Source organism: Balaenoptera acutorostrata, chromosome 4 (genome assembly GCF_949987535.1).
Source record: "Balaenoptera acutorostrata chromosome 4, mBalAcu1.1, whole genome shotgun sequence".
Classification (NCBI taxonomy): Eukaryota; Metazoa; Chordata; class Mammalia; order Artiodactyla; family Balaenopteridae; genus Balaenoptera; species Balaenoptera acutorostrata.
In genome coordinates, this window is record NC_080067.1 from 140972283 (window position 1) to 140998057 (window position 25775).

At 38.5% G+C, this 25775-nt stretch overlaps 2 protein-coding genes across 8 annotated transcripts in view; both read left to right on the forward strand.

The window, feature by feature from the left end:
* SLC5A3 (solute carrier family 5 member 3) overlaps positions 1–11642 on the forward strand; it is a 34142-nt gene extending 22500 nt beyond the window's left edge. For all 6 annotated transcript variants that reach the window (XM_057545617.1, XM_057545616.1, XM_057545619.1 and 3 more), the window contains exon 2: positions 22–11642. In XM_057545617.1, the coding sequence (XP_057401600.1) occupies positions 361–2517 (2157 nt within the window). In that variant the 5' untranslated portion in view covers positions 22–360 and the 3' untranslated portion in view covers positions 2518–11642. The remainder of the gene's footprint in view (positions 1–21) is intronic.
* Positions 1–25775, forward strand: part of MRPS6 (mitochondrial ribosomal protein S6) — a 63733-nt gene that overhangs the window by 21954 nt on the left and 16004 nt on the right. The window lies entirely within an intron of this gene.

The window sequence follows — 25775 nt, forward strand, 5'->3', positions numbered from 1 at the left end:
TTTGTCTTTGCTGCCTTGCAGGGTTGGTACAGTAGGCTTCACTAGACTTAGCTGCAACTCAGAATTTCTCCTCCAGCACCTGAGTAAATGCTGATGGTCTTGTGGAGAGTGGATTAAGAGTACGAGCTAAGTTCTCAATCCCAATTAAGAAGCGGAGGAAAATTTAAACTGTCTCCTTCAAAGTTTATCACAACCGCCACCATCAAGACAGCAAACCAAAGGACAAAGACTTTGACCTGCTGTGTTGCTCTGTGTAGTCCAGTTCACGTATGGTTTACAGACTTGGCTGGGGTTACTAATGAGTAAATAAAAAGTTGGACACTTCTGTCACTGGACACTTTTATTCACAAAGTTACCAAAATGAGGGCTGTACTGGAGACAGCAGACATTGCCATAGTGGCCCTGTATTTTATCCTGGTCATGTGCATTGGTTTTTTTGCCATGTGGAAATCTAATAGAAGCACTGTAAGTGGATACTTCCTGGCGGGGCGCTCTATGACCTGGGTAGCAATTGGTGCCTCTCTGTTTGTGAGCAATATTGGGAGTGAGCACTTCATTGGGCTGGCAGGATCTGGAGCTGCAAGTGGATTTGCAGTGGGCGCATGGGAATTCAATGCCTTACTGCTTTTGCAACTTCTGGGATGGGTTTTCATCCCGATTTACATCCGGTCAGGGGTATACACCATGCCTGAATACTTGTCCAAGCGATTTGGTGGCCATAGGATTCAGGTCTATTTCGCAGCGTTGTCTCTGATTCTCTATATCTTCACCAAGCTCTCAGTGGATCTGTATTCGGGTGCCCTCTTTATCCAGGAGTCTTTGGGTTGGAACCTTTATGTGTCTGTCATCCTACTCATTGGCATGACGGCTTTGCTGACTGTCACCGGAGGCCTTGTTGCAGTGATCTACACAGACACTCTGCAGGCTCTGCTCATGATCGTTGGGGCACTCACACTTATGATTATTAGCATGATGGAGATTGGCGGGTTTGAGGAAGTTAAGAGAAGGTACATGTTGGCCTCACCCAATGTCACTTCCATCTTGTTGACATACAACCTTTCCAACACAAATTCTTGTAATGTCCACCCTAAGAAAGATGCACTGAAAATGTTGCGGAATCCAACAGATGAAGATGTTCCTTGGCCTGGATTCATTCTTGGGCAGACCCCAGCTTCGGTGTGGTACTGGTGTGCTGACCAAGTCATCGTGCAGAGGGTCCTAGCGGCTAAAAACATTGCTCATGCCAAAGGCTCTACTCTGATGGCTGGCTTCTTGAAGCTTCTGCCAATGTTTATCATAGTTGTCCCAGGAATGATTTCCAGGATACTGTTTGCTGATGATATAGCTTGCATCAACCCAGAGCACTGCATGCAAGTATGTGGAAGCAGAGCTGGGTGCTCTAACATTGCTTACCCACGCCTGGTGATGAAGCTGGTTCCTGTGGGCCTCCGGGGCTTAATGATGGCAGTGATGATTGCAGCTCTGATGAGTGACTTGGACTCTATCTTTAACAGTGCCAGTACCATATTCACCCTCGATGTGTACAAACTCATCCGCAAGAGTGCAAGCTCCCGGGAACTAATGATTGTGGGGAGGATATTTGTGGCTTTTATGGTAGTGATCAGCATTGCATGGGTGCCCATCATCGTGGAGATGCAAGGAGGCCAGATGTACCTTTACATTCAGGAGGTGGCAGATTACCTGACGCCCCCAGTTGCAGCCCTGTTCCTTCTGGCGATTTTCTGGAAGCGTTGCAATGAACAAGGGGCTTTCTATGGTGGAATGGCTGGCTTTGTTCTTGGAGCAGTCCGTTTGACACTGGCCTTTGCCTACCGTGCCCCAGAATGTGACCAACCTGATAACAGGCCAGGCTTCATCAAAGACATCCATTACATGTACGTGGCCACTGCGTTGTTTTGGGTCACAGGACTCATTACTGTAATTGTTAGCCTTCTCACGCCACCTCCTACGAAGGAACAGATTCGTACCACCACCTTTTGGTCTAAGAAGAGCCTGGTGGTAAAGGAGAGCTGCTCCCCAAAAGAAGAACCATACAAAATGCAAGAGAAGAGCATCCTGAGATGCAGTGAGAATAGTGAGGCTGTCAACCACGTTATTCCCAATGGGAAATCTGAAGATAGCATTAAGGGCCTGCAGCCTGAAGATGTTAATCTGTTGGTGACCTGCAGAGAGGAGGGCAACCCAGTGGCTTCTTTAGGTCATTCAGAGGCAGAAACACCTGTAGATGCTTATTCCAATGGGCAAGCAGCTCTCATGGGTGAGAAAGAGAGAAAGAAAGAAACAGAGGATGGAGGCCGGTACTGGAAGTTCATAGATTGGTTCTGTGGCTTTAAAAGTAAGAGCCTCAGCAAGAGGAGTCTCAGAGACCTGATGGAGGAGGAGGCTGTTTGTTTACAAATGTTGGAAGAAACTCCACAAGTTAAACTAATACTGAATATTGGACTTTTTGCTGTGTGTTCACTTGGAATTTTCATGTTTGTTTATTTCTCCTTATGAACTTTTAAGGATATGATGAGACACTAACTTAAGAAAATACTGGTCTTTGAAAAAAAACAAAAAAACAAAAAACAAAACACCTATGTAACTGTTGCATCTCTCAGGCATTGTTTACGCTGTAGGTTTTAGCCAAATTTTACTTAGCAGAAAAATCATCTATTTGCAAGACTTTATTTTCCCAGAGATGGATGAAAGTAAAATTTCAATCTAAATGAAGTAAAACTTGTTTAACAGACTGAATTGTGCAAATGTGGTTTAAAATTTTCCATACCAAAGTAAGGAGAGACCAATTATTCTCATAGAGCACTTAGAGCAGAATATATGCTAAGATATCACGAATAAGATATACTGTCTGCACTGCCAAATCTTGGTAGGCCTTCTTACCCTGAAGTAGAAGACTTGCTCATTTTAAAGTTTTTTCTCTCTCTGTAATCCCTACTTCCGTTTTAAAAAACTGAATTTGTAGACATTGTATAATCAATTATGTACTGAAAATCTAACATGTGCTTGTTTCAGGGCAAGTTCGTTTGCCAGGTTTGTTTTGTTAGCATGAGCCTATGGATTCTGAATGCTGAAAGAAAGGAAGAAGAATGTTTTCCTGTAGCTATTCTTGTACCACCAGTATATGGAATGTTGGGAAAAAGTTTGTTCCAGTTGTTTTTTTCTTTTTTTCCTACTTTGAAGTTGAAGTGAACCATACTCAAATGACCACCAAGTCTGTCTTTATAAAGTTGTATGTCATGATTGTATTGTAAATGATTATGGGGGAGAAAATGAAGTAAACATTGCTGATGATCCCCAGATTTACTGACCAAATTAAGATCATTTATATAGTTTGGAAATTAGCATCTCCTAAGCAGCATTTGATTGACTAAGCTGAACAGATGATAGTCTAATACTAAATATCGGACTTTTTGCCGTGTGTTCACTTGGAATTTTCATGTTCTCATACTTCATTAATTCTCTAGCTTTGTTCTTGTCATTTGGTAACATTCTTTATTAGCCAGGTACCTTCCCAAGTGGATCCATTTGGAAGATATGTCCGGAAATTTGAAGAAGAATTAACTCTGCCTTTGTGCTGGGTCGCCCTACTTGATTAGATCATGAGATATTGCAGTTGAGTTTTTAGAGTGAAAATTTAATTCTCAGATCATATTGTATCCTTGATAAGTCTTTTTTCCCCGATTTACTTTTTTTTCAAAAGACTTACCATGTGTACACAGCCTCTACATTTTTGCTTAAAAAGTTAACAGTGACGTAGAGTGTGATGATATTTCGATGCAAACTGACCATCAGTAACAGAAAACTCAAGAGTGCATGCTTTGCCATTGGTGGATTGTCAGTATAGTTTTTCTGTAGAATGGATAGCGTGTTCAAGAGGTGCCATGAACAAGAACTTCTACGGGTTCAGTAGTGTGTCTTGTAGAGGAGATGACAGGACTTGCGTTAATTGTAGGACCCTCTATCTTGACATGGCTTCGTACCCACTTACAGCCTTCCTGGAAGAGAATCCATTTTTCACAGGCTGATTCCCTTCATGAGGACAGGGTACAAAAGACGTTTGAGAAAAGCTCTACAGATTAGGTAGTTCTTTGTGTGTCCTGTCCTTTTTCCTCCATGACAGATGAAGGAAACTAATTGTGTATCTACTTTGACTTTTCTGTAATCTCTGATATTTTTTAAATTGCATGATTTTATTAACCTTTATTCTTCAGGGGAAAATTATTACTTTTTTAGATATCTTTGTAGATTTTGAATCAAAACTCAGTCCTAATGACTTTAAATTTTTTTGTATTTGTAAACTAGTTTCATTATGATGGATTTGATTAGTTCAAAGTTGATTTTAGAAATTATCAGGTAGCATAATGTCTTCCCATCTCCAGGGGGCTTTCTGAAGGACTGAGTCTGTAGATGAAAAAATAATTCATGTACGAATAGTATGGTTTCTGAGAGCATATTAGAGTGCCTTGTGGAATTTTGTTCTCAATTTCATTCTTAAGGTTTATAAGCTGGGGGCCAAATAAAAATAAGGACCATCCTTTTCTTGTGTGGAGGCTGAGGCTGTGACATGTCCAAGGTTACAAAGTCTGTTGGGAAGAACAGAAAACCAGGTGTCCAAATCTGGATTCATGGTTTGTCCTCTTCTTTTCTCAAAGGAACTGTTCTTCCTTTGAGACAGCTTTTTGATATTTGGGGAAATAACAGGATCTTAGATTTTTCAAATTGACATTAAGTTGTAGGAATTAAAATTTTTCTTTGACTCTGAACACCTTGCTGTGTAACTCAGCAGTGAGGATTGACATATTGGCTGAGCAGCCTTCTTACCCCTTGTATTAAAAGCATAAATGAATAGGTGGTATTTAAGTGGATTTTTCCCCCCCTTTATTTAATGTTGACTCCTAATAGTTTGGGATATTAGCATCCCCCTGCCTTCTCTCTGCTGTTGTCTTAGTATGATACATAAAATACATCATCTTGTGTCTATTCATGTGTATATAGCAGTAGGTCAAGTTTAGAGTACTAATGTTTGTAAATAAGGAATGATTATTAGCATATCCATTAGGATTGTTTATTCTTGCCAGTATAAACATTTTATTTCGACTGAAGTCCCTGAAGCTTGCCCTTCTTATTGCTTCCCAGTAATAGATAATGTGCTTGAATAAGTATGTGAATTCCTGATTGCAACTTCATTTCAGGGGACCGTTCTTCAGTCTGTATTTCATTAGAATGATTGTTCATGGAATGATAACGTGGTCTGTCTTAAAGCTAGCAAAATAGTCATACTTTACACTAACTAAAAGGGTCCTAAATGATGACATTGATACCTAGACATTAACATGTATATGTTTTCATATTGGCTCAAGCTGAAGTTCAGAATTGGCTAAGAGTGATTGACTACAATAGTTAGCTGCGAGTCAAAATGAAGCGAGGACACTGGTGTTCAAAGGTGGAGAAAAATATTGTCTTATCTGCTGTTAATGGTATCCCCAGTTCTTAGATTTTTGTCCTCTCAGGCAATCTTAGTCTCCAGATCTGATGAGAAGAGCTTATTACCCTGACATGCAGAATGATTATTGGTTCCTTTGTGGGACCTCTAATTTCCCTGTTCATCTAAGAATATTTTGTCCTCCTACCCAAGACAGTAAACGGCTTTTGAAACAGCTGAGCCAGTCTTTTTCCCCAGCCTTTCTTTCCTGGTGAGGTTATCACTCTTATCTTTTGGTTAGAGAAGCATCAAGCAGTAGCAATGGTGCTGTGTCCTTTGGCCTAAATCCAGCAGATCTGATCTCCCAAGCCTTCTTTTTCACTTGGCTCAAAGGATCCATTGTCTTTTTGCACAAAGAGGCTGGCCTGGGTCACAAAGCCCTAGCTCTTGGGGATGGCAAGTCAAGTAATTAGTGGGGGCCCATCACTCCATGAAACTTCACATTTTAAGAATTGAGTGGGAAGGTTGTTACTCAGTTCTCCAACCTGAGGCTAAGTGGGGGCTTGAAAGTCTTGTCCAGGGTGATTAGAACCTTTAAGTCTCTACATTTCTCAGTCCATTGCTGTCTTCCCTATATTGGGTGTGTGGATCTTCCCCCTCTCTCTTTAGATATCATTTAATGTAGCGTATGGGTTATTCTCATTCTTTACCACACTATAGAGCTGCTATATTATTAACTATTAAAAGGTTAGACCCATCACTGTTCCCACTTGGCAGTATTCGGCTTACTTGCTTTTCTTATACTTTACTCCCATGTGTCATTTTCATCTGAGGTATGATGGCTGAAAATGACCACATGGGTATCTAGTAGTGACACCTCAGCATTTCCTGAGTTTGGGTTGAGAGATGTATAAAGACCATTGTTAAATTACGTGAGTACGGAGACTTGCCAGGACAAAATTTTCTTATGAAGTCAGAAACACTATTAAGTGAGATGCTGAGAAGTACCTGGGTGATGCAGACTTAACAGAAGACAGAATTAGCTTAAAATGTGTTAGATGTAGAATCATATTCATTGAACCCTAGAACTTGAGGCATCTTTGCTATCAGCTAGTTTAAACCCCTCCGCATATAGATTAGGGTACAGTGAATAAGATCAAGCTTGTTAAACCCTGGTTTGATGTTGAATATCGTAAAGTATGAGTTTATTAACATATTTGAGGTTAAAATGACTGATATTTCATAATGATACTTTAGTAGAAAAAAATGGTTTTAGGCTTCAGTATTCATAAGATTTATCATTAGCCAGGTGTTAAATTGTTCAAGTCATTTTAATGTTGACATTAGCCTGAGCAGACTTTACAAATGGGATATATTCCTATTTGTGTGTATGCCTACCTACCATTCAGAGAGACTGGTTTCCCCCTTTATTTGTCTTCCCTCACATTGCTTTAATTATTCACCTATTCTTTCAACACTTAACAGATTCCTATTTTGATCTTTTGTCAGCTTAATTCACTTTCTTTCAGGCTTATTGTCATGGTGTGCAGAAGTGCTGCTTTGCCCCATATTTGAAGGTCTGGATCCAAATAGTGATTCACTAAATATAGTTGTGTTTAAATATACTAAATTTCTATTAGCTTAAACTGTTCTCAAGAATTATTTTCTTAGACTTTGTGTTCACTAATAATAAAAGCCCTTAAAAATTCATCAGTATTTTATTCTCGAAACTCATTTTTCAAAAATTAGGAGGCAAGAATAGTTAAATTCACACCAGTCCCTTTGAAATGATGGTATCACAATATAGAGAGGAATGGAGTTTGTTTTGATGCTGAAAAGCCTTGTTCTTGCAGTAATTAAAGGTAAAAAGTTGGAACTAGTCAGTTGGCATATAGAGAAACCCTTTTGTACTAGTTAGGTATGAAGCTGGATTACATAAGAAGTAATCTTTTGATCACTACGTTTGGTTTTCTTGGTTGACTTAACTCAGGGCTGCAAACCACTTTTCCTCCATTAAGCTAACTTCTCTTAATTTGGTATGCTTTTTGTCAAACTCTCACCTCTGTTGGAAGAGTAGATACTCAACTACTTTGACTCCAGAACAGAATTTAGCTAAGGTTCAAAATAATTGATGGGCTTTGCCAGCACTGAGTCCCACACCATTATTCACGTTGTCATATAAATGTTTTTATTTAAACTTCTCTCTCCAGTGCTGGGAATAATGCTTTAAACTACTGATTCACCTTTAAAGGAATGTTAAGAGAATTGATATAATTAATGTTTGTTTCCATCTCAAATCCTTTATAAAAGATAGGATTTAGCTTATTGTTTTGGGTTAAGCACCCCATTTATCTGGTAACTAACAGGCTTAACCATTGGCATATAGTCTTTTACTCAGAAGTAAACAAAAAAGGTTTGATGTATCTGTATCATTACTCACCTCGTGCACTTTACTTTTTTGGGGAGGACCATAATCTGAGACTTGACTTAAACCAATAAACTTAATTTATGTAATGACTTTTAAAAGTTTGGTTTGGTTACCTGGATATATAGCGTGTTTGAAGAGAGGGATGCTAGAATAAGTCAAGACAAAGCACAGTGGTCTCAGATTCTTGTTAGTGTAGGAGCAGTGCTTTGCTCTCCTCAGAGAAGCACTGTATTATAATTGTTGCCCAGGATAACGGAGCCCCCCACCCCAGTTCAAGACAGTTTACAGTAAGTGAACTCTGTCATTGAGGGAAATACATTTTCCAGTGATTTCGGCAACAGCACAAGTTGACAGTAGATAACCACACCTTTGTTGGAGACTTATGTTGGAAATTCACCTTGTACCCTAGTGCTGCTGGATAAAGGAGTGTTTACTTTTTTTTATTGCCTCTGGACAAACTACTCTGGATAATTTTCCAATATATCAGTGTAGCCTATACCTCCGTAAGTGGAATGTTCCTTAATAACTCACTTTTTTGTTATTCTAGTTGGAAACTGAAATTAAGCTCATTGCTATCTATATTATTGAAACCCCCAATTGGCAAAGGCCATTCTGTAGGGTATTCCATAATATAATCATCTTCTGAAATTTATGTTTTGATTAGTGCCTTCTGGTTGCCAATATTGAATCCGCTAGTTCACACCTTTCCCTTTCTTGATAGATAACTCTTATTTGTTACAATTCCTCTTTTTAAATATTGTTATAGCTAGTGAAGGAAATACATTTATATTTACATACTTTATATGCAGTCTCTGTTTAAGTTCAAGGAACCAGGTAAGTCTGGTTTGTGTTGCAGCTTAAATGTTATTTATTCATCTGTATTTGTTTCTTTTATATCCTTAATTAAAAATTTAAGGTTACTTATTCTGTGAGTGTATTTTAACTTTATCATTTTCCAGTGTAGGTTGGATAGGCATATCTGAGAACATATATGTGACAACAGTTTCACATTCCATGATAAGGAAAAAGCTGAAAGTAAGCGTCCATAGAAAGCACAAAACCATGTTCCCTCATATTTGTAACTCCACATGTAGAAAGCACAAGACTAACAGTATTCTCATTATCCCACAAGTGCCAGGCATAAAAAGCCCACCATGGGTTTGTCTCGAGTTGTCAGGATGAGGACCGCAGTACTGAAAGCCCTAGACAGTGAGGTACCTAAGATAGGGGTCCTAAATCATAAGGGATTCAGCGTTCTAATCTGAGTACGTTTGTACTGCTTTGGTGGAGGAGAGAATACCAATGTCAAGAATACTGCAATTGTATTGGGGGGTTACTAGCTAAAATGGGGTCTGTGGGCTCTTTCCTACAATCTGGAACTTGAGAAACAGGGACAGACTTCTAGGTTTTTGGTGGGTGGAACATTTTGACAGACTTCTGCTTTAAGCTGTAGAGCCATTGGATTTTTTTTTTTTTTAATCATAAATCTTTAGGAAATTTTACCTCCCGTCAATAGTACCCTGAAAACATGGAGAAATCTCACATTTTAATAGGGCAAATACTAATCTTTAATCTTTGTGTAAATTTAATCTAAACTTAATGAAGTTTTTTTTCATATGCTTCACTGCACTTCATTTTAATAGAGCAGAATTTGATCCAAGTGTTACGAGCATCAAACTAACTGAGACAGATCTGCCAAATGAACTACTTTGCTTTTCACAATGGTTGTAAGAGTCTAAAGGATTCTTTTGCCTGTCTCATTACCCGCTTCAAGACTAGATTAGATGAAATCTGTGAATATGCATGCAAAAGAAGAAAATAATGTGTTTTCTTGAACTCGACATTATCCTTATTTTACTCGTCACTTTCTTCACCTGAATAGTCCCTGTTTGTAAACAATGAATAAATACATCTGTGTCTTGGATTTTGCCTGTATGTCAAAAGATGGAAGGACTCTAAGGATGGAGAGATGTGACTATCTTTGTTCCCACTCTCCTCTATTTTGTATGTTTATCTTCTTAGGGATAATCAACTTTAATAATATATGGAATGAAGATTAAAGCTGGTGTAGACTAATGGAACATGTTTTAGAAGAATTAACCTGAGCACTTTGAGGGAGAGACTTACCCCCTCTAGCCAAAAGTCGCCAGGTTGTGGACCTACAGCATTTTTTTAAGAATGTAAAACCTCAGGCTTCGGTGGGGTTACTGGAGAGGAGTACCAGAAATGCAGGAGAAAGGAGAGGTTTGAGGAACATCTTTGGCTTAGCAATATGTGATAAGGCAAAGCAGTAATAACCTGTTAGTCCTGTGTAGAATGTGTTCTGTACCTTTAAATTTTGTTTTAAAATTTAAAATAGTTTTTAAGAACTTAAAGGATGCTTTTGAAGATTCCTTTGACAGAATATCTTTCATCTGTAATTCCATGGAAAATTGCTTTAATTAGTCTAGGTGAAAGTAGTCCTAGCGGTGTAAATATGTATAAATAGAATTTTCTAATTTCACTGTGAGATCTCTAACTTTTGAGTGGCAAACAGATCAACAAGTCTTTTGCTCATGGACTTTTCTGTGGGGTTGTTAAAATGCAAAAGCTTTATTTTTTAAATAATGACATATTACATTAGTGTCAGATGATGGTATGGAATCTGTTGCCCTGCTTTCCCCCACCAATATTGCTTCAGTTTATAGATTGCCAACAGAGTTCCAAAATAAAGCGAGGATTTACCCATTCTTTGCTTGGACATCCCATTTTCTGTTGCCTGGACCTATGTTGGCAATCACATATGAACTATGTTAGGCTTCTCAGTGCTTCTTCTTCTCCTTTTTTTTTTGATAAGGTGGATATCAAAAATAGTTGCTGTGCAAAAGTTAGTAGTCTTCTTCAAGAAGAAAACCAATTCCTTTTCTAATATCCTGTGAAATTGCTTCATTCATTCCTTTATTTTTAAGCCAAATGTCAGCAGAGTACTGCTGCTTTTATCTAGTAATTTTGATATGTAAGTATTAATGCATTTTTAAAAGATGTCTACATTGAAAAATGTTTTTCCCAGTGTCCTGCCTCTTAAGCTTTGTTCAGATGTTCTGTGAGAGACCAGTCTGTGCACTGGGGTTGTGTATTGTATACATGGATTGTTTTGTCAGTTATGCATTGTAGACCAAATGTGATTTTAAATGAAGTTGTTGGGTTATTGGTGAGTTTTTTGAATTGTAAACTGATTTCCAGGGTACCTTCATTGTCCACAGCATTTTTTTTTTTTTTGTAAGGTTTGACTGATCAGGTCCATCTCACTGTACAATGTTTTAGTTGCAAGCAGAAAGTAGAATTTGGTATAAACCAGGTTACTTCCATATTGAAAGGAATGCAATTAAAATTGTAGATTTAGGATTGTTAACCATACATGACAATTCTAACTTGACTTATTCTAACCTATTGTATACAGTCTTATTTTTTAAATTGTAGACATGTATGATCTTGGTTTAATGTGTTTTTAAAAGTGTTACTGTTTAAAAATGAAAAAAAATGAAGCGAATCTGCTAAAGAGCTGTCAGTTTTCATTACTGACTCTGTAAAATACACTGTTCTTTGTGTACTATGTGTTATTTTGCCAGCTGCTGCATTAGCCTTTAAAAGTATTTGGAAATTTAAGATGAACTACATTTCTTGCAAAGTATATTCCTTTCTGTGGTATTTTGTCCTGTAACTGAAGTATAGTAATTATTTTATGGAAATGTTAGCACTTCTGTACCAACTTTGAATAAAATGAAAAATTTACACTTCTGTGACTAAGTATTTTCAATATGAACACATGTCTACCCTCAAAAGGTTGTATCTCAGTTCCTTTTCTCTTGGCTCATGAAGAGTTCCAGTGGGTTTCCCCCACCAATTATTGCCATTCTTTACCTTGGTAAACATGGACTTGCAAATACTGACTGAGAATTGAGTTGTATATGAAACATTGAATAAATAAAAATATTCTTAGTGTTTTCATTCCTAATTTTGAAATAATTCCAAATTATAGGAAAGTTGCAAGAATAGTTTGAAGAACTCAGGAATCATTTTCATCCAGATTCATTGTAGTTAACATTTTGCCACAGTTTCTTTGTCATTCTCTCATTAGACACTTTCCTGAACCGTTTGAAAACGTAAGTTGCAGACATCATTCCCCTTTACCTTCTAAGTACTTAGGGATATATTTCTTAAGACAAGGATAATCACAATATAATTATCAAAATCTGGAAAGTAACTGGTACGATATTTTAATCTAAGGTCTTTATTCAAATGTTGCTGTTTCAATAATGTTCTTTTATAACAACTTTTTTTTTCAAGTTTGGAAACCAGTTCATTGCATTTAGCTCTTATGTCTATCTCCTTTAGTCTGAAATAGTTCCTCAGCTGTTCTTTTTGTCTTTTGTGGTATTGATATTTTTGAAGTTTAGAGGCCAGTCATTTTGTGAATGCCACCCCTATTTAGGGTTGTTTCCTCATGATTTGATTCACACTATGCATTTTTGGCAGGACTACAACGTAAGCAATAATATGTCCTCAAAGCCTCACACTGAGAGGCATGTGTTGTGTTGTCTCATTATTGTTGACATTAACTTTGATACTTGATTGAGGTGGTACCTACCAGGTCTCTCCACTGTCTAGTTAATGTTTTCCCCTTCGGTAATAAGTAAATTGTGGGGAGATAGAGTTTATGTAAATAACTTATTCCTCATCAAGCTTGAATCCCTAGTTTTAGCATCCATTGATAATTCTTTTTTTTTAAAATAAATTTATTTATTTTATTTATTTTCGGCTGTGTTGGGTCTTCGTTGCTGTGTGTGGGCTTTCTCTAGTTGTTGTGAGCAGGGGCTACTCTTTGTTGAGGTGCTCAGGCTTCTCACTGCGGTGGCTTCTCTTGTTGTGGAGCATGGGCTCTAGGCGCGTGGGCTTCAGTAGTTGTGGCTCGCGGGCTCTAGAGCACAGTCTCAGTAGTTGTGGCGCATGGGCTTAGTTGCTCTGTGGCATGTGGGATCTTCCCAGACCAGGGCTCGAACCTGTCCCCCCTGCATTGGCAGGAGGATTCTTAACCACTGTGCCACGAGGGAAGCCCCATTGATAATTCTTGCCTGAGTAAGTTATTACTGTGGTGGTGTGAAACAGTGATTTTTCTAACTTTTTTTTTTTTTTTTTTACTATACTGAAATCAAGAGTTAAACAGAGGTAAACGTGGTCAGTGTACAGAACTAGGAAGTTCACGTACACATCTACTGACGCCTCCAGTTGTAAACCAGCACCAGCGGTTTCTTTTTAGCCTCCCCTTTCTATGTTTGTATCTCCCTTCTCCAACAGCAAGAAATCTGATAATACTGACACATTTACTTATTTCTTTTCAATTTTACAGTGCCTTAGAATTAAAGTTTTTGCATGTCTAAAAGTGTTTTTATTCTACTCATTTGTCTGAAAGTTTGGCTGAATATAGAATTCTGGATTGGGAAGTAGTTTCCTTCAGAAATGTGTAAACATAAGACCATTCCTTTCTAGCTTCTAATCCCTGTGTTTTAAAATTTCATGATCATGTGCCTTGAAGAAAGCTTTTCTTTCACTTGTACTGGCCCTCAGTGGCCTCTTTCAGTTTGTCAACCCCGTGTCCTTCAGTTTGGGGGTAGTTTTTCTCCTCTTTTGGAACCTCTTTTGTTCATGTCTTGGATCTTCTGGACTGGTCCAGTTGGTTTCATACAGTCTTTTAATTTTCATCTTTGTCCTTTTGGTCTTTCTAGAGGTGTATCTAAACTTTATCTTCCAACCCTTCTGTTAAAAAAGAATTTCTTTTAAATTTCTGTCAGGTTTTTAATTTTTAAGAGATCCTTTGTTCCCCAAATCTTTCTTTTTTATAGCCTTGTTCTGTATTTCATGTATGCTGTATTTTCTCATCTTTGAAGATGCTAAAGTTTTCTCCTTCTGCATTGTCTCCTCCAGTTTTTATTTTGTTTGTGTTGGTCTCACATGTTAAAGGCTTTTCACAAATGTGTTCTGATCTTTGGTGGTTTGCTTATGTTTAATGGGGTGGACTAAAAAATGCTCTGAGTGTGTGGGTGGAGTTTGTCGGCCTCATTGTCAGGCCTTCAGGGCCTGGCTGTTGGTTGGATGACTCCTGCAGTCTCTTTAGAACAGGTCAGATTCCCCAAAGAAGGTTTTTTGAAGGATAAAAGGCCTTGGGCTATCATTCTGGAAGCCAGTCGGGAGAAAGAGCACAGGGGTCTTCAGCATGCAGTGTGCCTTTTTTTCTTAATTCCTTTTTGGTATAAAATCTCCTTTTACAGCTGTGCCTGTGTCCTGCAGTCCGTGTACTTCTCTGTTTTACCCATTCCAGAGAATCAACCTCCAAACATGCAGCTAGGGGTCCAACCAACTTTCATAAACTTTCAACCAACTTTATTTTAGTCCCCCACTCACCCGCATTTTCAGAGGTGTACTCAGTGTTGCCAGTTTCCAGATCTTTTGGGGAATTCTGCAGTGTAAATATGGTTGACTCTTGGTTTTCCCCATTGCTGCTTTTCTCCATCTGCTTTCTTTTTTTCTAAAATTAAATTGCTGTTTTCCCCTCCTTTCTCCCTCATTCTTGCAGAGTTGTACGTTAAAAACAAAACAAAACAAAAAAAACACTCCTTTACAGTAGTTCTAGTAGGTTTTCAGGAGGGAGCATAACATGCTTATGTTGAATACTCCAACTTACCGCGAAATCCTCGTATCCACTCTTCACTTAGCATTTGAAGCTTAAAATTTCAGAGCCTGTTGCCAGTTGCTGCCTTATCCTAAAAGAACATGTTGTCAACCAGAAGCACAGTGGGAGTTTAAAAATTCTGCTTATCTTAGGAGTTAGACAACTTTTATATGTGACCTCCAAGTTTGAATGCAGTACTCCAGGGTAGATGCTGCTGATTTTAGACTGGAAGGAGAAATAAACACAACAAAATGAGGGCTATCGTTACTTTGGGTTTTACTCTCCTTCCAATTCTAATTTGAAATTTTATTGTCATGCCCTATGGCAGATTATCTGTAAAATATTATTGTCTCTACATGAAGCTTGCTGACTCAGTTACCAGAAGTTTTCATAGGTTTTTGGAGGCTGAGTTTTTTTATATTCTCTTGTACACTCTAGGAGTCGAATGTCCATTGGTTTTATTAGTCCCAAGAATCTTTAGAAGTTTGGAGGCACCTTTACGTGTCTCCCACTATGTTTTTTTTTTTTAATTAATTTATTTTTGCCTGAGTTGGGTCTTCGTTGCTGCACGCGGGCTCTTCTCTAGTTGCGTCGAGCGGGGGGCTACTCTTCGTTGCGGTGCGTGGGCTTCTCATTGCGGTGGTTTCTCTTGTTGCAGAGCATGGGCTCGAGGTGCGTGGGCTTCAGCAGCTGTGGCTCATGGGCTCTAGAGCGCAGGCTCAGTAGTTGTGGCACACGGGCTTAGTTGCTCCGCGGCATGTGGGATCTTCCTGGACCAGGGTTCAGACCTGGGTCCCCTGCATTGGCAGGCGGATTCTTAACCACTGCGCCACCAGGGAAGTCTCTCCCACTATGTCTTTATTTCCACCTTCCACCTGTTTGTTCCTAGTTCCTTGACCATGTACATCTCTGTTTTTGACTAACAGGATATGCTTAACTTTATTATGTATCTCTGCCTTTATATATATATATATATATATATATATATATATATATATACACACACACACACATTATATATACGCATTATATATATATATATATATATATATATGCTGTTTTCCTTTTTGCAATGAAGATCTTATTTCTCCTTGAATTTTATTTCATTTTTTGGTTTAATCCTTTCTTCCTTTCTAGTTGAATTAAGTAGAGTTAGTAACTTCCATCTCTCATCTATCTTTCCATTTATTCTTTGATGTACGTATTCATCAAACATTTATCGAATGCATCCTGTGTGACAGGTTCTTTTCATCTCCAGCATCTAGCAAAGATGAATAGGAAGCAACCTTGAAGAGGCTTTGTTAAACAGGAAGGACATGTACTTCTAAATAATTACACTTGCAAGATAGGATTAGAGGAGGAAAGGCACACTTTTGCTAGGAAGTAGCTGAATCTCGAAGGGTGTTTTGATCCCTTCAGTTCCTCTGTGCTGTTATGCCCTTTCTCCTCCCTGCTCTTTGGAGCAGTGTAGTCCCGTAAGTACCTTCCTCCCACCACTTGAGTTAATACGCACCATTGCAGTGGCTTAGTTGGTGAAGACACTTTTGGTCTGTTGTTCAGCAAGGTATGCAAATCTGACTGTCTTGCCAAAGCCCAAGTTTCTGATTCTTTCTAGGCATATTTTAAAAAAATTTCTCTTAACCCAGTCAGACTGATATTTTTGCTAAACCCGTACACTGATGCTTAGAAGATTCACAGAATCTAAATCGGCTTTTCTCATAACCCTTTTGTCTCTACTGTCAACATCCTTTGCTGATTCTTACCTCCTTGGTCTCTCTGTCATTCCAGTGCTGTCCCCCTTCTACTCTCTGAACAGGATGAAATATAAGGCGGAGGCAGTGAACTGAATTGTGCATGAAGGAGAGCAATCAACAAGACAGGTACAGCTCCATGATGTCTACCTGATGCCTGCTCTCACTATCAGTTTCATGAGCTGTGGCATTTCATTTACTTGCTGCCATAGTAACCAGGACTCCTGCCAATCTTCTTGTTTCCCATCTTTTATTCATCTCTAAGTGCATCTGGAGGGGAATGAGGAGGAAAGAAATGGAAATCTCCCAGTAAAAGGATTGTGGATTTTGGAATGTTCTCAGAATAGCAAACATGGGTACCTTAATTTTGGCATTTTCCCAGCTGTTCAGGCAGTATTAACCACAAGTAGTCACCTATTGTGATTGTCATTTCACATTCAGGGAGGGCTCCATTATTACTGTGAGAAAAGTGGAGCATTTATGTTCCTTAAATTAGAGTTGAAGGAGGTCATTGCTGAAAATCCTTTATAAACTACAGTTCAGCCAGAATCATTCATCTTTGGAGTGATGAGAAGCTAGCCAGCTTCCTACTAGAATGTGGTTTTCACCTTTGTCCACACCTGGGAACTTTGAAAAATCCTAGTGCCCAAGATTTTTGAATCCCCAATAGACCAATAGAATCAAAATATCTGAGGATGAGACATAGGCATCTCATTTTAAAAGCTCCCCAGATGATTCTAATGTGCTCTAGAGGAATGCCTTGGTAATTCTGCCCTTTTCTTTGACTTACCCGAATCACAAAGGGAATGGTTGGTTATATGCAAATGAGCCCCCACTTTCGGCCTTAAATGGCCTCTGAATGACCTTCTTTGAGTTGAGACCTTGGAAAGAAGTGGGTTTATTAAGGAATAAAACTGCATTATGGTTGAACTACTCATGTTTACTGATAACCTAGGCACATAAGTAATTGACAACTAGTAAATTCACGTGAAGTTGGATCTCATGTAATCATGACTTCCTTCTTGCTCTCTGTGTTCTTTAAATTTATTCATTTATAGCCTTTTGATACCAATGCCAGTATTTATGTCTCTGTGTGGACTAGCTGCAGGGGTCCCTTGGATGCCCACTGCATTTAAGGTAAGTCCAGTTAATGATTTAAAGACATTCTGCCTACCTTGCAGCTGAAGTTACTTTACCGATCATCCTATTATTTTTATATTTGCGAATTCAGCCATGCTACGAACTGTGACTCTACTTCATTTGCACTTTGCTGTTGGCACGGCATTAATCTATGCTGAATCTGGCAGTCGTTGGACCCTTATTCCTCTGATTTTTTTCTTCCATTCTTCCCTGGGTTCTTTTTATTTTCATCATATCGTCCAAAGAATACATTTTTGTGTCAGATTTCCCAGATCTCAAGAATCTGAGTCTTGGCTGCATGGCAACAGAACGGGCAGGCTCCTCTTACTTTTCGCATCATCTTGCTTTCATTGGCTGTTGTGTTTTCAAGGCCACAGTTGGCCTTTTCCTATCACATCTCTTTGGTCTGCTCTGATTCTAGAAGCAGAGATCAGAGATCTCTGGGCTCCTGACTTCGAGATTCCAGTTTTTCCTCTGATTCCCAAGAGACAGAGCAGCCAGTTGTAAGAGCTCATGATGCTGGAAGTATAACTTACAAGGCTCTTTCATTAACCACTGAAAAGCTCTCCATCTATACCTCCCTGATTATTATATTTTTTAAAACGTATATGGATATGGAATCAGTATGGATATGGCATGAGTTCTAAATGTTGAGGCATAGTTTCAGGGCTTTGACACAGAATTCACAAACTGTGGCATCTAGTAAGATAGCAATTGGCATAGACTCAGGGGAAGAAATTCTTCTTAAAACAGAACAAAACTGAATTCGCTCCCACTCCCACCCCAAAAGTTTTTAAATCACCTTTTCGTTGCTCATTGTGAGAGAAATCAGATAAAGTGCAGAAAGAAGAGAATAGAATACTCCTCTCATCTTACTACCTAAGGAAAACTGGTATCGTTTAGCTGTATATTCATCCAGACTTTTAAAATATATGTATCTTAGTACTTTTTTTCTTTTGGGAAAAACTGGACTGACCCTACAAGCTGGGTTTTTTCTTTATTTTATTATTATAATATTTTCATGTCAGTATGTAAGGATCAGCATTCCTGTTGTTTTAATGGCTGCATAGTACTTGTTCAATCAGTAAAAATATTTTATTGAACCAGACTCCTATTAATGAAGAACTACATTTCCATTTATTCACTATCCTAGTAATTTTGTGGTATTTTCATAGCTAAATCCTTGTGCGTGGGTATGACAGTTTTCATAGAGCAATTTCCTAGAAGTGGCTGTAGCATTGAAGGCATACATATTTTAAACTAATATATATTGCCAAATTGCCCTCCAGAAAGTTTACATTTTTACCAAAAGTGTGTTTGAAGAAACTAAATCTTAATGTTCTAGGCAAAAAAAAAAAAAAATTGCCACGAGTGGAAAAAAACAATGGCTTCTACCTGTTCCGAGTACAGTGTCCACATTGATTCTGCCCCAAATATAAATTCCATCAGAACCTTCTTAATCCAGACCTGCTCTGAGAGGACCCTAACTAACGCTCCTTCTACCTCTTGAAGAGGTGTTCTTCAGCCTTTAGAGTCTGGCTGAGGTCTGCCATCTCCAAACCACCAGTCAGAAGTGTTTCACCCTCCCTTTATTAGTTACTTATGTGTGTCTGCATATCTACATCACAGACTTCCAAAGGGCAGGGACTTTGTGTTTCATATCCCCGTGGCTATCCTTTTGGAGGTGGATTTCACAGTGAGCAACTTGGAAATACTTGTCTTGAGGGAGGCACTTTGAGAGGAATGTTTGTGGATAGCTATTAGGTTGAGTCTTAAGAAATGGTCAATATTTGGATTGTTCTTGATCCTCCCAAATGGCAGTTTCATAAGGTTCAACCTATATTTCTGATACCCACAGAGTTTGGTATATTTATAAGAAATCATCCAGTTTGTTCTCACTCCATTTCCAGATGTGGATGTATACTATACACCTTCTCTTTTACAGCTGATTTATGCCATTAAGATTATTTTAAAATTGTTCTGCAATGTAGAGTTCTAGATGCCCCCCCATAATTGTTTCTCATGAAGATGAGTGTGTAAATTGAATATCATATTCATGAGTGCTTTTCACTTAGTACATGCTTCAGCAACCCTTAGGGCTCTATTGCTTTAACGGTTAAATGACCACTTGATATGTCTGAACTGTGAATTTGCAGTATTTAACATTATTTTAAAATTTTGAGATATTTTCGGTTTGCAGAGTACACAACAGTGGCTTATAAAAAGAAACAGTTTTTCACCTCATTAAAGTATTTGTTACTTTCCCAGTGCACTTGATGTGTATTGGTTGCCGTCTCTTCTTCTCCTGTCCTCTACCCCGCTTTTTAAAGTCTGTTAAGTCTTTGTTCATAGTTATTTTATATTTTTAAAAATAAATGGTTTAATGATTCATGGGCAAAGTAGTAGAGCAGTTAAAAGATCTCAAGTGTTTTCTATCTTTGACCTTTAAAAAATCTTTGAGTTACTTTTCTAGTCACTTACCTACAAGTTATATAGTGTATAATAGTCCATTATAGGTAAGTATAATCATGTTCCAGCATGTATTTATGTATCTTTACTTTTTTTAGTGTTCTAGGCTTGCCCTTACTGAATTTTATTCTAATTTTTAAAATAGCTTCTGTGCTTAGTAATTTTTATCCTTAATTACTGGCAGGACTGCAGCTCCTGATTCAATAAATTGTGGGGCAAAGAGGTTCTACTGAGTCATAAAAATATTTGATAAAACAGTTCCCACGGAATCATTCCCGAAGTTGGGCTCTGTAGATGTTAGGCAGCGCTGGCACCTCACACGTTTTGAGGTAGGTGGTGTCCATTCTCTTCTTCCAACTGAGGTCTGCTAGTGACAGAGCGTTCCCTGGAAGCTGGTTCTTCTGTTGAAAGCTGTGCTCACAGATTTTCTTTTTCAAATTGCTGTGAGACTCTCAATGCAGAATTTCCAGGTACATTCTCTCTATTTGGAAATGTAAATTTCAAGGAGATAAACCTTGGAATTAAGATGCAGCGTCGATTGGGAAAGGCTTTTACATTTACATTTTCACAGGTTTTGACAGTTTTCTGACCTGGCTCTGCCTTCCCTAAATCCTACTTGCTGCTGGGAGTTGCACTACTCTTTGTAGAGTGAGAAGGGTGAGGTGTAGGTAGATGCTTCACGCCATTAAATGTTGTGGATTCTATGTGGTTTTCATTTCCTGGTGGGCCGTGAGGGCGTTGTAGTGATAGCTGGGTGCACCCGAGGGCCACTGGTTCAAAACTGTCTTTGTCAGAGAGTCTAATTTACAAGATAATTTTGTTGCAAAGCTTCTCTCCTGGGATGAAAATAAGTTTAATTAGATTAAACACTGGTCATTGACCGATGGTGTTTATGATATTCCCATGAATTCTTAGCTTAAATAACCTTACTGAATGGGGATTTTATTTGAGGGGCAAGTAGAGATGTCCTTCCTTTTATTTTCCTCACCTCCTTGCTCTTTATTCTTTTTTATAGAAACTTTGCCCATTAGAATCCCTAGAACTGCAGTTTGCCAAATGTGATCTGAGGAGCCTTGGACTTCCCAGAGACCTTTTCAGGGGGTCACTGCAAAAGCAATAGTGGGTAAAACAGCTGGTGCCTTCACATAAATCTAGGCACCACCACCAAACTTTACTAGTAGTGTATTGCTCACCACCATGCAATTGTAGTGTTTGTAAAAAGGCGGTTTCACTTCAGAATGTCCTTCAGAATGATGAGTGGAGCCAGAATAGTATTGGAATTTAATCTCAGCAGGGGCTTTAGAAGTCGAAAAGTCTAACCTCCCACCCGGTGCAAAGATTGATATGATGGTCATCCCATATCTTTGCATTTCGAGTGATGGGAAGGTCAGTTCTTTACAAGGCAGGCTATTTCACTCTCATATAGCTGTAATTTTCAGAAATGTGTTCTTGTTTATACATCAATGCTCTGTCTCTGTAATTTTTACCTTTTGATTCCAGTTTCTCAGTGTCCAGTCAAAATAAAACATACCTATCTTTTACATAGTAGCCCTGCAAATATTTGAAGTTAGCTGTTGGGTTTTCCCTAAGTCTTCTTTTGTAGCCTGAACACCAGTAGGTCCAGTAATTAATAATAATAAGATCAAAATTTGGTTTTAGTTTTGTCTAGGATGAACTTTCTTTTTTTAAGTATTGTTTACTGTAAATTCTTTGGATAGTATTATGTCTTATCACAAATAATTAGAACAATCCAAGTTTAACATTTATGTTTATGTATGTTTGTACTTTATATTTCTGAAATACATGAAATATTTAGTTTCACTTCTATTAGATGAATTCTGGATTCTTTTGAACTGTAGTATTGGTATTAACAGCGTTTTGGCACTACATGAAATAAACAGAAAAGCGCTAGTACTGTAATGTTGCTTCAGTATTACGGTCACTACCCTGATAGTGAGGTATGTTGTATATGAAAAGTGGCTTCAAATTGTATTAGAGAAACGAGGAAACTTCCAGTCCCTCAGGGGGGAAAATGAGAGTAAGTAAGCAAGAGACCCTCTTGGGGAGGTACATTTGATACGCTAATTTATTCAATGACCATTTCTAGCGCCTGCTCCATGATATGGACTCTTGTAGATTTGGGGAGTACGGTTGTGTACAAGATAGACAAAAGTGCTTGCTCTCCTGAAGCTTACATTCCCGTGATGAAAGGATATTCATAAATTGCTGTGTAGAAGTAAATGAGAATGACATAAAGAGTCCCTAAGGTGGGCGGGGCACTTTGGGGTGATGAGGATATCAGAAGAAAAGAGAGAGACTTTTTAAAAACTTTGTGCCCCCAGGATATTTTGAGAATTGTGACATAAATGTTATTTGTGAGAGGCTTATAGAGACAGAAAATTTGTTGAGAACCACTAATTTAGCACATGAGGAAACTGAGGCACAACTTTTAAATGGATAAATTTTAATAAGTTATTATTAAATTTAATAATTTAAAGAGTTGCATAGCATTAGTGAAGGAGCTGCGACTGGAGTCCAGTTTTCCTAGTTCCCGTTCACATTCATTCACTGTTTCTTTTCCATACTTTTTTTGTCCAAGTGAACGTTTTTGGCTCTCCAATCTGTGCTGTAACAGAATTGTGTTTCATTGACATATGGTGGGTTGGAGGAAAGTCTTAAGGAGCTGCTTTCAGATGGGGTGAGAGAAGCCCGTAAGGAGCACATGCGCACAACCTCTCTTAGAATAGCTGGAATTAAAGGGTTCAGAGACCTTGTAAATGAGAATTACGCCAGCAAGATCGTGTGCTTCCTGCAGACCATATGTTTTTACAAATCGAACATTGTGCTGTGTTGAGCAGAGCTTTTTTTTTTTTCTTTTGGAAGCCTAAAATTTTTATTTTAATAGACTTAGAAGTTTCACCAGTGAGGGAAGTTGAAAGCCTGGATTGATTAGATTAGGAGCTTGGTGGGTGGAATGGTGATTTTGTAGAATCCCTTCTGAATCCTGTGTTGATTTGAACAGTCAGGCTGATGTTCCTTATTAGGTTGGTGCCCTGTGTTTCTACCTGAGGACCCATCCCATGGGGAACTCACTGTCTGTAGCTCAGTGGCCCAGGCTCATGGTATTATCTGTGGTACATTTTAGGGTGAGTGGATTGAGGTCTTGCCAGCTTCCCTCAATCCATTACACTGTAGAGCAGAGGTTGGCCAGATAGTAACTAGTGTAGACTTTGAGGGTCACATAGTCTCTGCTGTAATTTCAAGTCTGCTTTTAGCATGAAAGCAGCCATGGACACTATGTAAATGCCTGAGCTGGCTGTGTTCCAGTAAAACTTTATTTGCAAAAGGAGGTAGTGAGCTAGATTTGGCCCACGGGCCCTGGATTGCTGACCCTTGACTTAAGAGTTATGTGGTAGGTATATGGGACAAGTTGAGCAGCTCCCTTAATAAACAGGAAGTCTTTTAACCCCTCCTTCATCTTTTTAAACTTTTGGGTAATTTGAATTACAGTGAAATGAATGTGGCCATTCAGTCTGCAATTTGACCTTGACATGCCGAAGTTAAAATGTGTTTTGATATTTTCCCAAGTTACATTCTTGTTAGGTAGCCTTTCCCCTTTTTTGGACAGAAGCAAATCTTTTATTATACAAGCTCTTACTTCAGAAGAGCATGCTCCATGTTTCATACTGTAAACTCTTCAGTTGGAATTTAAACAAGAGGCATTGAGATATATTCCTTTTTAATCAGGCAAAACTGAATTAAAATTTATGATTTGGGTAGCTAATCAGCAGACTGTAATCAAAGTGTGTGTGTGTGTGTGTTCTCCCTTACCCATTCTTTATTTGGATACACTGTTCATCTACTTATCATAAGTTTATTGATGCAATACCGAGTCAAGAAATAGCATTTTTAATGAAATGAAATATTACCCTGCTGTTAGTAATGAGGTTTCTGCAAAATACTGAAATGTCTGTGAACTAATGAAATGTGAGAAGAATTTAGGCTCTGTTTGATTTAGAACTATATAAAAATATTTGTTTACAATCATGAGAAATTGCCATAGACTTTTTACCTAGTTAGTGTTAATACAAAGAGATTTTGGCCCTTATTTTTGTTTTCAGGAAGTTTCTGTTTATCATAAGGCTGGTTAAATATATAAATACACATAATTTTCAGTAGGAATTTAAAAAATCCCTAGTGGGCTACAATATGAAATAAAAGTAGAAATTTTATTTCTAAACCTTAAACTAGTACTTAGTGCATTCACAGCATTTTAGCAGTATTTGTCAGAAAGAAAATATACAGGTATATAGTGGATTTTCTTCAGTTACTAGAGTGCACATTGAAAATTGTTCTGCAGTTTTCTTTTCATTTGATCCAAAATGAGCCACTGGAAGGTAGCCTTTTCTTAAGTTCACTCCTGCATTGAAGATTTCTCTGCTTGCATTTCTTCATTTATGTCTGAGGAGAAGTACTCTTTTCCTTGCCAAGGTGTCCTCTGGCCTCCTCCCCCGATTTGACTTTTGTCAGTGTTCCTTTTCTTTGCATCAGGCTCTTCCACTTGTTAACTGTCATGTAATCTCAAAGTCAGGACATCTCTCAGAGGCCCAGTTTCCAAATCTATCAACCTTCTTGGCTCCCTTTTTTTGTGTGTGGTGAAGATTAAATATGTACCAATAAAACACTAGATCTGTGTTGATCACATAGCAGTTACGCAGCAAATCATGTTGGCCATCGATGATGATATTTAAAACATCCTACATTTTATCCTTCGACTGGTTCATTCCCCTTTAACTGCTAACTTCCTTGTGTTTTCTCTCTCCTCAAACATTTTACTCAAATTTGTTTGCCCCTCAGGCTCTAGAACTTTCTCTTTCCTTCACCTCTACCTTTGCAATCTAGCTTTTAGCCCCATCTTGCTAAGTGACCGTGCAGTCACCGTGCTGTGGTTTTTTCTTCATCTCCATCCTGTCATTCTGGAGGCTGCCTCTTTCCTTAGTTTCTGTGACAAGGCAGGTCTGGTTTTCCTTTTGCTGTTTGCTTCTCTGACTTTGAGTCCTCTTGCCCGCCCCCAAATGTTTGCACTCCCCCGGGTTCTGTTGTTGGTCTCTTTTCTTCTCACCCCACACCCTCCCTCAGTGCTCTCACTCCTCCCAGGGTTTCAGATAGCCCTTCTCTGCAGATGACTGTTAAATGTGTAAATTCTAGCCTGCCCTGTTGTTTTGAGCTTAAGGTTTATATCTTGAGAGGTCAGCCTGGAGGAACTGTGGGCATCTCAGACTCAGCATGTCCTAAACCAGAGTCATCTTTTGTGTCCCCAGCCAGCTTGTCCAGATTTCCCTTTAGCTGTTAATAATAACCCCATTCTCCCAGCCACCATGTTTGGTGCCCCTCTTTTGCCACGCCTCTCCCTCATTTTCCACATTCTGTTAGTTGTGTCTTCTCAAGTTTACCCCTATAAAGCGTCTTTTCTTCCAAAAGTTTTTGGTGTATACATGTGCATAGAGGGCTATCTGGAAGGAAATACACCAAAATATTTAAAGTCTTTTATCTCTGGATGATGGGATTTTATATTGTTTCAATTTTGTTTTTTAGTAACAGATATTGATTGTTTATATACTTGGACCCAACCTACAATCTTAACTTCTCAGTCCTCCTTGTCCTGAACTTCATCGGATGGGACTCCTAGCTGTTTCCTCAATACTTTCTTGTCTCTGCTCTTTTACTCGATGCTTGGTTGGTTTGTTCTTTGCATCTCCCGCTGTCATTTTCCAGGGCTCCCCTTGAGACCGCTTTCTTTAATGGAACCCTTCTTCCAACTGAACGTGCTTTCTCTTC